The 11,502-nt window shown below is 38.2% G+C and overlaps 1 protein-coding gene across 1 annotated transcript; it reads left to right on the top strand.

Annotated features, from left to right (window-relative positions):
• Nucleotides 1-2,165: 2,165 nt before the first annotated feature.
• Nucleotides 2,166-10,483, top strand: avpr1aa (arginine vasopressin receptor 1Aa). The gene is made up of 2 exons (XM_007231187.4): nt 2,166-3,331; nt 7,204-10,483. The coding sequence occupies exons 1-2, from the start codon at nt 2,452-2,454 to the stop codon at nt 7,494-7,496; spliced, it is 1,173 nt and encodes a 390-aa protein (XP_007231249.4). The 5' UTR covers nt 2,166-2,451; the 3' UTR covers nt 7,497-10,483.
• The last annotated feature ends 1,019 nt before the right edge of the window (nt 10,484-11,502 follow it).

Below are 11,502 nucleotides of genomic sequence, written 5' to 3'. Positions count from 1 at the left end.
AAAAATATCTGCGGTGTAAACATGCTCTGTAAATTTTAGCAATGTCAGTTTGTGTATATGCACATATAGTACATTTCGTGCGAGATTTAGGCCCCTTCCACACGATGCCGGATATTTTTGCCTCAGTTTTTTAAAATATCTTTGTTCACAGGAGCAGCATTTTCAGAAATATCCCCGTCCACACAGAAACGCCATACTACTCAAAAACGGGGATTCTCTAGACATTTAGATGTTTTCTCGTCACTCCTCAGCAACAACTACTTCATTTTCAAAATTGTCCCACCAGGTGCCTGTTGGTCCATGCCTGGTCCAGAATCTCGCGGTAAGGTTTGTAACTTACCTCCGGACAGGAAGATCGGAAAAAACTGCACACAGCGCATTTCAGTAATGCTATGTAAAATATTGTGAGACTTAAATTAAGTTGTAAACATGTTAATAATCCACATATTGCAGAGAGAACAGAACCAATCCAGGCGCTGTCCCCACATTACTAACCAGCTGTAAAATCCAGAGAGGTGGGGAGTAAACAGGCTGGATGAGGAGATCAAGTAACAGTAAATGATGTATTTTGAGTTTGCTGGTGTTTGTCTGTCAGTATATCCAGGGTGGTGATGGACGAGTATAATTAAAATTCATACAGATAGAGCAGAGTGTAGATCAGCCAATATCACTCATCTCAGCTACACGGGTAAAACATGTTACAGTGTTAAAGCTGGTTCTGGCTAATTCTGCGCTGTTGGGTCAGTGAATTAGTTCATTAGCTGGATCAGCTGGGCGTAAATATGCTGTAAACAGCTGGAGTTCGCTGTTTTTGCGCTAAAAAGAGTCCCCTCCCGGTCTCTAAGCTAATGCTAAACAAAATCAGACATGCCCAGACTCGCTATGTGACGTCAGCATTTTCAGAAAACTCCGTTTCCTCGTCCACACGGAGTTTTCAAAAACCTCCACCTTGGAAGGCGTTTTCGAAAACCTCTCTTTTTGGCTAAAACAGAGACAAAAAACAGTTTTTAAAAATACCTGTGTTTGTGTGGAAGGGGCCTTAGTTGCTTAAAATAATTATTATCAGTAGTATATACTAAGTAAATTTCTTAGTTACTTAAACTCAAGTGTTAGTAAAATATACTTAAATGTAGTGCTGTTAACATTAAAGTGACAAGTAACTGGTAAACACAACACAGTTTCTTTACTTAAGAGAGATTAGGTCATAGAGTACATTGTGAACCTGACTTTTTTACTTGTCCATAATTGTTTGCTTTGCTTTGATAAGTATCTAACATACATGCATAAAAAGTAAGGAAATTTGTCTTTGGTAGATTATTTCTTTAATACTTCTTGGCAATAACTCGTAGAGTGCTGGCAAGCCTGTTAATTTCTCTTTTAAATGGTGCCACCTTTATTACAAACATGGACTTGTGGGATGTGCAGCAGAGCTAAGTTGCTGCTATTGACACTTCTGATACCTACAGGTGCTGTTAATCAGGTGGCTGATTGTGATTGTGAAATGTTAAGTGATATGCCAACAAAAAGTATTATAATTGTGAAGTAGAAGAAAACAATACATGGTTTTCAAGTTGTTAATAATAAAAAATCTGAAAAGCAAAAGTCTTCAGCTCTGAAACCCTAAATAAAATCCAGTGCAATCAATTGCCTTCAGAAGTCACTTAATTAGTTAATAGGGTCCAGCTGTGTGTAATTTAATCTCAGTATCAATACAGCAGTTCTAATGAAGGCCTCAGTGGTTTGTTAGAGAACACTAGTGAGCAAACAGCATCATGGAGACCAAGGAACTCACCAGACAGGTCAGAGATGAAGTTGTGGAGAAGTTTAAAGCAGGGTTAGAAGAAAAAATCAGCTACAAGGAGCTACAGTGGAATTGTTTAGATCAAAGAATATTCCTGTGTTAGAATGGCCGAGTCAAAATCCTTACTTTTTTCTGACCCATTTCTGACACATTGTGTTTGTAAGGTGACAAAATTTGAAAATAAAAAGCTCAAGGGGTATAAATACTTGTGCAAGCCAATGTATGTTTAATTATTTACCCAAGGAAAAAAATGTGAGGCTATCCCAGCCCTACACCAGACCTAAATGAGGGGGTGGGTGGATGTGTGGTCACTCCTTCCCCCACCCACCCTCCCTCCAGCTTCTCCTTTCCATTCTCTCTCTGTCTGTTTGTCACTGCTGCGCCCTGACTGGCTGTGTGCTGGTGGGTAGGAGCTCGTGCGCTCCAGAGCACATCAGCTTATAGCGCAGTTTCTGTAAAGCGCGCAGCAGCAGATGCGAAGAGGAGACTAACGGAGCGGAGAGGAGCGCGCATAAAACATCTGGACGGAACGAGCGCGCGCGCAGCTGGAGCAGCTGGAGAATGACCTGAAGGAACTGATTATTCACTTATCAGCCTATAGCCTATATCAACCCTTCCCATCACCTCCTTTATTCCTCTCCTCCTCCTTCATGATTATGATCCACTCCCTGAACTCCACCATGGCGCGCGCAGCCAACGCCTCGGCCGCCTCCGCCAACAGCAGCGACCTGTTCGGGCGCAACGAGGAGGTGGCCAAGCTGGAGATCACCGTGCTGAGCGTGACGTTCGCCGTGGCCGTGATCGGCAACGTGAGCGTGCTGGCCGCGGTTTACAACACCAAGAAGAAGACCTCGCGCATGCACCTGTTCATCAAGCACCTGAGCCTGGCCGACCTGGTGGTCGCCTTCTTCCAGGTGTTGCCCCAGCTGTGCTGGGAGGTGACGTTCCGCTTCACGGGACCCGACCTGCTGTGCCGCCTCGTGAAGCATCTCCAGGTGCTCGGCATGTTCGCCTCCACCTACATGATGGTGATGATGACCGTGGACCGCTACATCGCCATCTGCCACCCGCTCAAGACCCTGCAGCAGCCCACCCGGCGCGCCTACGCCATGATCGGTGCCACCTGGGCCGGCAGCCTGGTGCTGAGCGCCCCGCAGCCCTTCATCTTCTCCCTCAGCGAGATCCAGCACGGCTCCGGGGTCTACGACTGCTGGGGCCACTTCATCGAGCCGTGGGGCATCCGCGCCTACATCACCTGGATCACCGTGGGCATCTTCCTCGTGCCCGTGCTGGTGCTGATGCTGTGCTACGGCTTCATCTGCCACAGCATCTGGAGGAACATCAAGTGCAAGACCAAGAAGAACGGCCTGGTGGGCAAGAGCTCGGTGAGCGGGGTCAGCACCATCAGCCGCGCCAAGCTCCGCACCGTCAAGATGACGCTGGTGATCGTGCTGGCCTACATCGTCTGCTGGGCGCCCTTCTTCATCGTGCAGATGTGGTCCGTGTGGGACGCCAACTTCAGCTGGGATGGTGGGTGAACAAAATATAGAAATAGATTCTTTTAAGGAGTTATAGACAACTGAAAACTAAAAATATATATATAATAAAATAGACTCACTATAAACTGACAGTACTGAAATTTAAGGTTTCGCTTCAAAGTTGCAAATAAATAGACAATTATTCAACTTTAAAAAAGCGGTAAAAAAAAAAGTTGTAAATTTTGCACAAAATAAATAATCTTAAAAAAACTTTATATGCACCAGTGTAAAACGCTTTAGTTTTTAGTTTCAAGTTTTGTCAAGTCTTTTGGTCCATTTATCATGATTTTGACACAATTTGAAAACAAAAACCTGACAGATTTAAATGATGTAAAAATGAAAGTTAACAAAAATTAAGCTCCAAGGTTTTTTATCAAATTAAATCAAATCGAATTTATTTGTATAGCGCTTTTTACAACTGGTGTTGTAACAAAGCAGCTTTTCAGAAATGTAATCACAGGACAGAGAATCAAGCACAACATTAAACAATACAAAAAATACAGAATAAAACAGAACCCCCCGTGAGCGCTGAAGCAAGAAAAAACTCCCTCGGAGCTGGAGAAGGAAGAAAATCATTGGAAAGACCAATACTTACATATAAGGGGAGGGTGTATTCCACTTGTCAAACAGCTTTTAAATGAAATTTATTTATATATTCAGGCGTAAAGCAACACCAGTAATAAAAGCAGTTTAGAGTTCCTGTAAATCACGGTAAAACTGCTACGTGACTGTGACCGTGACATTAGCAATGTACTTTCTTAAAACTGGATTTAATTTTCATTTTTTAGGTTTAATGGCACCCAAGATGATAAAGAAGTTCTTTTAAACCATCTGATGGAATTTTATAAATGTGCAGTGATGTGATCAACACCTTTAACAACCCCCAGTAGTAATAAGCTGGTGCATAATTAAAAACCTAACACTTTAGAAAGTTTTACTGAGCAAAAAGCCTTTAAATTAAGTTTATAAAAATGTGATACCTTTTTTGTTGCACAAACTATTTTTTTATGCAGTGTAATAAAAAAAATGAATGGAAGTTTAGCCTGTGAAGTTGCCAAAAATGTATTTTTTTTTTTTTTAAATGTGTGATGTAATAATGGTTTTCCATCCCAGTGTTGTTTCTGGGAATGTTTCTTACATAACATTCTCAGTTAGACAAAAACAACAGTAAACAGCAAAACTCAGCTACAGTAACAAAATATATATATATATAATATACAATAAATAAAAACACAGCTAAAACTGATGCATAATTACACTGACACTAACACTCATAAATAATAGCCGAACATTCAAAACTCAGGAATCCAAGCATTTATTTTTATTTATTTTAACAAACAATAATGTTTTACAAATTTACACTGATAATAAAACAGCTTTAATGATGAACTTTGACAATAAACATCACTAAATATGAAAATCCCACATTCAAAAACAAAAAAAAAACAAATAAACATATAGAATCCAACAAACACCCAAAAACAGAACACATTCTTGGAAAGCCACATAATATAAACTCTTTATTTATTTATTTATTTTTTATATGTATTATAAAACAGTTTGTGTTTTGACAAATGTTAGAGATTGCACAAACCACCAGGCTGTGTTATTTTTAAACAGATTTACTCATTTGTGTGGTCATGTGACATCACCAATGTTTTTTCAACCAGACCAATCAGGTTCAACTACTTCTACAGGACCTTCTTCAAAAAGATTTAGGGACAGTTTCATATAGAGGATTTGAGCCTAGTCCTAGATTTATATTCCTTTTAACCTCCTAAGACCTGAGACTTGGTGTGCATTTTTAATTTCTCCTAGCTATTAGGGATTAGTGAGTTCAAACAAGTATAAAAAAAAGAAACTTTTTTGTGCAGGAAGCACAAAACAACAATGATCACGAAAAAAAAACAATGATCATGTGGGGATAGTAGTTTATTTTAACATTTAAAATTTAAAATCCTTGCCATTTGTCATCAGAAGGACCCAAGTATCCTGCAGGCACGTAACAGTATTAGACGCTATCCTATGAAATTAACGTCTATTGATGTTGGTGGCCAGCTGGGATAGTCCAAAACCAAAGGTTAAACTTTCTAGAGTAAGTAAATTAACTAGTTTTAAACATAAAAAAATACCTGGCCTATGTTTCTGTCTGGACTGGCTGTAGAAACATTTGAATGGGATTCCGGCCATCTTGTTTTCTGTCAATTAAGTGTAACGTTGTCATGTGATCACTAGATAGTAGGGGCAGTGTCTCCATATGAAGCCAAAAAGTCACTGTAAATGTTATTAGCTCCATATGAGGATGCATGGTCTCAAAAGGTTAATGAAAAAAAATCAATTCAAAATGTTGTGTAGTCCAAGACTATTCTTAATCCCTGTCTAAGAAACTCATCCACAGTGACTCAAATTGTGCCCTACAAAATGTCGAGCAAATGTTAAGGGTTAAGAATGTTCATGTTCTGTTCTAATGAAGAAATTTTTCTAGCTGGAAGAACGGGTACTACTAAGTGTTTCTGATTAAATAAAAATTATGCATGGATTAACTTAAAACAGAACTTAATTAAAACAAGATGTTCCACATAATTCTTAATCAAGAAGAATCCTCAGTGGTATTTGCACCTTTGGCATCAAGCTGTACTTTTTAAGCTTTGTCACAGGATTCAATACTGGAGAATTTACAGTTTAAAATCTCATTCTTGTGATGATGAATCTTTGTGTAGAGAGGCAGATCTATGTAACCTGCCCTTACATATTGAATTAATCAATAATTTAGCACATAAAGGCTATTTAGGGAGATATGGATGTGGACAGTGATGTTACACTCTTCAAACTGCTTCAAACAAGTTATAGAACCCCTTTAGAAGAACCAAGTGTGCACTGTATAAGAGTGTGAGTGTAAAGAATGTGTAAGTTGGTAAAGAATCTATATTTCAGATGATTTTTTTTTCAAAGCACATCTTCATCACAAAAAATGTTTTTAATGATTATGAAACTAAAAGAGGTTCTTCTATGGCGTCACTCAAAGAACCATTTGAAGCACCTTTATTTTAAGAGCGTCTGGGATGATGTAACAGTGGTGATATGACAGTTATGTATGAAAATAGCCTATCAGTTGAGGACAGCTGGTGAGGATTTCATAAGTCATGACACGCTCCTTAAAATTCTCTGCAGGCTTATGCAGAGTTTGGACCCAGTTTTTCTCTTTTATTCATGTCATTAGTTGTAAACGAGACAAAATAAAACACATGGCCAGACAGCAAAGTATTTCTATCCAGAATTTAACACTTCCACAGTGCTGGAAGACATTTAAATATGGTTCCAAAGTAGATTTTTATAATGTAATTGATTTCGAGATTTTTTTCAATAAATACTTATATGAGGATATAATACAGCAAGAGCCACAGTGATTATTATATTAATATTAATGTGCTTCTGTAATTTTTCTTAGCTTTTTCTGTACACTGTTAAAGTAAAACTGGATATCAATACTTATTACTCTATTTACAACTATTATTTTTTTTAAGTTAAGTTTACATTTGCACCCATTTGTTCATGCAAATTGTATTATTTGAGTTTATTCTGTTGTCAGTGCCAGGCTAAAAAGCATAAACTGCACTGATTTTGGATTTAATGATTTCTAAATTAATTACTTTGGATTAATCAAGTTCCAAGTAACTAAGACAGCTGTGCTGATTTATTAATTCTTAGAGTAAAACGTACATCTTTCCCCACCATCAGTGTGTAGTCATTTCCCCTCTGCACTAGTGTTTTAGGCTGTATGCTATCTGAATTTGTTTGGTGGTACAGTTAAGATCATTCCACTAACCCAGGAATCTTCTATATTCTTTTTGTTATCCATTCCAGATTCAGAGAACACTGCAGTGACTCTCTCTGCGCTTCTCGCGAGTCTGAACAGCTGTTGCAACCCCTGGATCTACATGATATTCAGCGGACACCTCCTCCACGACTTCGCACACTGCTTTCCCTGCTTCCCCAAAATACAGCACAAGTTCAAGAAAGAGGACTCGGACAGCAGCTTACGGAGGACCACCATACTGACAAAACTCCCGAACCGGAGCCCTACTTGCAGTGTGGGCAACTGCAGAGACTTGGATCAGACCCCTAAAGCGGACTCGACTTCTCCGCTGGAAACATGACATTCTGCATCAGCTCCGGACTGAGAATGTCCTCATGATATCACAGCAGGGGCTGGTCTAAGGTGTTGTTTTCTCAAAGCTCTGCTGGGAAGTGGAGGATAAACCGAGAAGGCTCTGCAGTAAATCTTAAAACAGTGCGGCTAAAGCACAATAGTCGAGATCGCCAAACGCAAGGCCTTTCCGGTGATAAGTGCTCGCTCAGGCACAGGCCACTGGATTTATCTGGGCTCCTATAAACCTGCGGAACCCACTTCTTGCCAGTACAAAACCCCAAGCTAAGGATAAAGCCCAGCTTTGTTATTCTGAGATGGAACATTAGTGTGAATCAACATGCACAGCATGTGCTGTTTGCAAAATTTGAATTCATGCAGGACAAAAACAAAACAGTGAGTTTGTTTACATGCACTTCATAATCTGATTAGAAATGGATTTCTGCAGTTATCTCATTATATAAGTAAGCATGTAAACAGCATCCTGCGATTTCAGAAATTGGTGTCTAGGGTCTAAGAATCTGAATAATGAAGAATCTAATAAAGAGAGACACATTTTCTCTTAACTTGGATTATTCTCAGATTTCTCAGTCTGTGCAAACAAGAAAACAGATTGTGGTACAAGCAAGCAGTCTTTAACATAGGACCCATGAGAGGGAGACAAACACTTCTGAAGCAACTATGAAACTAAATAAATACTAAAGAGTTTAGCTGATGTGTGTTGATTTCGCAGCAGGATGTGATAAACAAAAAAAAATTGTGACAAACTCCAATATTGCAGTAATCGGATTATGAAATGCAAGTATATGCACTTACTGAAAGATTAAAGAAATTAATGATCAGATCAGATCAGATTTGCTATTCCCCATTTTGTAAATCACTGCAGAGATGTTCAGGAGAATAAAAAAGAACCAACACATGAGAATACTGTCAGCTGTGATCTGGCACTCAATGTTCAGGCTCCTCCGAGAATGGCCAGTTGTTTACAAGGTTAGATGTGGTCACCTGGGTCAATAACCAAGTTTGAGACGTTAGCAGATCTCTCACACTCTACCTCTCTGTCTCTTTCTGTCTTTCTTTCTCTCTCTCTCTCTCTAACACACAGACACACACACAGCCCGCCTGTACAAATAAAAGGATTTTTCCTTTGGTTTTTCCACCACATCTATCTCTGCTTTGGCTGACGTGGCTGAGCCCTTTTGTTGTATTTTAAATGATTTATTTTCTGGAATTCTTCAATTTCAGTAGCATCCATTAATTACAGGTAACACAAATCATTTTACACTCTTGGTTCTTTGAGAAGTGCCAAAGAAAATAATTCTGGTTCCATAAAGAATCATGTTTCTATAGTGTGTATATATGTGTATGTGTGAAGAACCTTTAAATTAGTAAAGGACCTTTAGTTCTAAAAAAAAACTTAGTAAAGGTTTTTTAGAGCTCTCCCTGATTTTAAATTAAATCAATGTAATCTGTCAACATTAACTTTTGTACACTAATTTATTTTTGAAACAAAGCTTTAGTAAAAACAGCACTACTTTAATCACCCTCAAACATTTAAAAAAATCATATTACTAAAGTGAAACATGTAAAATCAACCCTTATTTATGTACCACAAAGATCAGTTAAAAAAACGAATAGAAAATTAATACAAATAAGAGAATTGTTCAAAATAGACATTTGAATATATAAATTAACAAATAAAATTCTCTCTTTGTATTATTTTCCTTTTTAAAGTGCTTAGAAACACTCAAATCTGACACAAAAAACTAGCTAATTGTATGCTAACATGATTAGCAACATAATCTTAGCTAGCTAGCTAGCTCTGACTCCCTGTGAAAATGCTAAAGACGTAGTTAGCTGTAGCGCTGTCAACCCTTTAAAATACTTCTTATTTAGTTAGACCCATAATATTACTGGTAGCCATTTAGTAGCAACAATTGTTTTTAAGCTATATGTTTTAAAAAGCATTTTCACTTTACCTCAGAGGCAGCAGAATATGGAAACTTCCAGAGTGAGCTCATTCATCCAGTCACATGATCTCCTGCTCAGTCTAAACTCAGTGTAGACTCCATGCCATTACTGCCAAGGTCAAAAACGTTTAGCGATATTTTACTGTTGATCCAATATTTTTACCTCAACCAAAATAGTAAAAAAAAAATAAAATGATATATCACCTTGCTATCCGGGTTAAACTCTTAAACTCCTCAGAACCACTGATGGTTCCTGGCTTTTTTTTCCCCACTGTTACAACTTATTACAATAGCCAGCCAGTTAGCACTGATTTGCATGTAGTTAACCAATGGTAATCTTTTTCGATGCAAAATGTTCCAAACACTCTATTCTATTCACAAATCTCTATTATAAACATGGTTCTTCATTGGGACCAGAAGAGGTTCTTCTAAGGCATCGCTTAAAAAATAATTTAAGGAACCTTTATATTAAGGGTGTAAGTGATTCAAATCCACGGATTCAACTCCAATGATTCATTCCTCATCTGAGTGGGTTCAGTCAAAACAGAACAGAATCTTTCGTAAAGCTTGGATATTACCTTGTGACCCTGTTTACAACATCAGCAATGTTTTCCATGGAGAACATCCAAACACATGACTGTAATATCTTTAGAAATATACTTTTAGCTGGAAATGGATTTTCAGTAGGTGATTTTACTCTTTTGCAGTTTGAGTAGACACCAGGATTTTCAGTGCATGTGTATAAAAGCTATCGGTGCTGGTGTGCATGTTCAACCTGTAAAACAATCGTTGTCACATTTGCAACAAATGGAATGTGATTTTTCTGTATATCAGACGTTCTGCATTTGTATGAACCTTTGTGTTGTCCCATTTTATGCTCTATATGGAACAGTGTAGTACTGCTCAAGGTGTTGTTGATGCAGTGTCTGTTGTCTATTGACTCTGTTGCCTATAATTGCACCACTTCCAATACATATTATTGATGTATCCATGTGCAAAAATCCAATAAACCACTCTTTGAATCGTCCCTTTAGGTTGTCTTTCTCTCAGAGTTGTGAAAGCATGTAACAGCTGCCAAAGTTGTGTTCTTTCAGGAAATGGTAGTTAAATGTTATAGTCTCTCTCTAGTCTTTTTTTGTTTGTTTGTTTTGTATATATTCTCACATTCTGGAACTGTCAAACTCCATTTCATGATTTGTCCCAGTGCTGGAAACATGACGTAGCGTGGAATGTGTCCAGCACTCTGTCTGTGTTTGTGAACGCTTAGAAAGTAGCTAGTGTTTATCTCAGTAGGTTTTAACACACAATGGCTAATCAGCATCTAAAAACGTGACTTGCATTAAAACACAGAACTTTGTGTACAACTATCACCACCTTCCAATACCCGACACATCCCAGAATAGCCTGACAGCCTTCCTGTTTCTCTCACAAATTTCCTTTCCTCCAAATTAACCAAGGGCTTATCCGCAACTAGCTATTATTACACTGCCATGGGCCGAGAGAGCCGGGAAGAGAAAAGGCAGCTGTGCAAGTCTAGACTGTGATTGTGTGATTGTGTGGGTTTGAAAGTGAGGGAAAGAGAAGTGCAGTGGTGCAGAGCAGGATCTATTATGACTACAGTACCTCATGTTTCTGATTCTGTGTGTAACCACCAGTATACTGTGCCAACAATGACTATTCTTAAGAATTTCTGTATGAATGGAGGGAAATGATACACAAATGCATAGCTTACAATACGCTTCTCTTTTGTGCAGAAATCACAGTTAAAAACCAACAAAAAGGTTAATAAATGTTAGATTTTGTGTAACCCATAAGAGCCTTGACCATTTATACATTTGAAAGTGAATCAGATAAATTAATTCAGCAGCTCATTCATGTTTTTCTCTTATTGTGGGCACATGACGGCACATTCCAAGGTTAAAATCCTGATGTAAGACAAATGACACAACAACATCTTCGTAACATTTGTATTTTTTTATATTTTATTTGTTAAGCATTTAAATGGTTAAACTGATTGGAATAGACCTGTAAAAGAACAACTACACT

This window comes from Astyanax mexicanus, chromosome 2 (assembly GCF_023375975.1).
Source record: "Astyanax mexicanus isolate ESR-SI-001 chromosome 2, AstMex3_surface, whole genome shotgun sequence".
Classification (NCBI taxonomy): Eukaryota; Metazoa; Chordata; class Actinopteri; order Characiformes; family Acestrorhamphidae; genus Astyanax; species Astyanax mexicanus.
The sequence above is the reverse complement of the archived record's forward strand: the minus strand, read 5'-3'. Positions and strand labels throughout refer to the sequence as shown.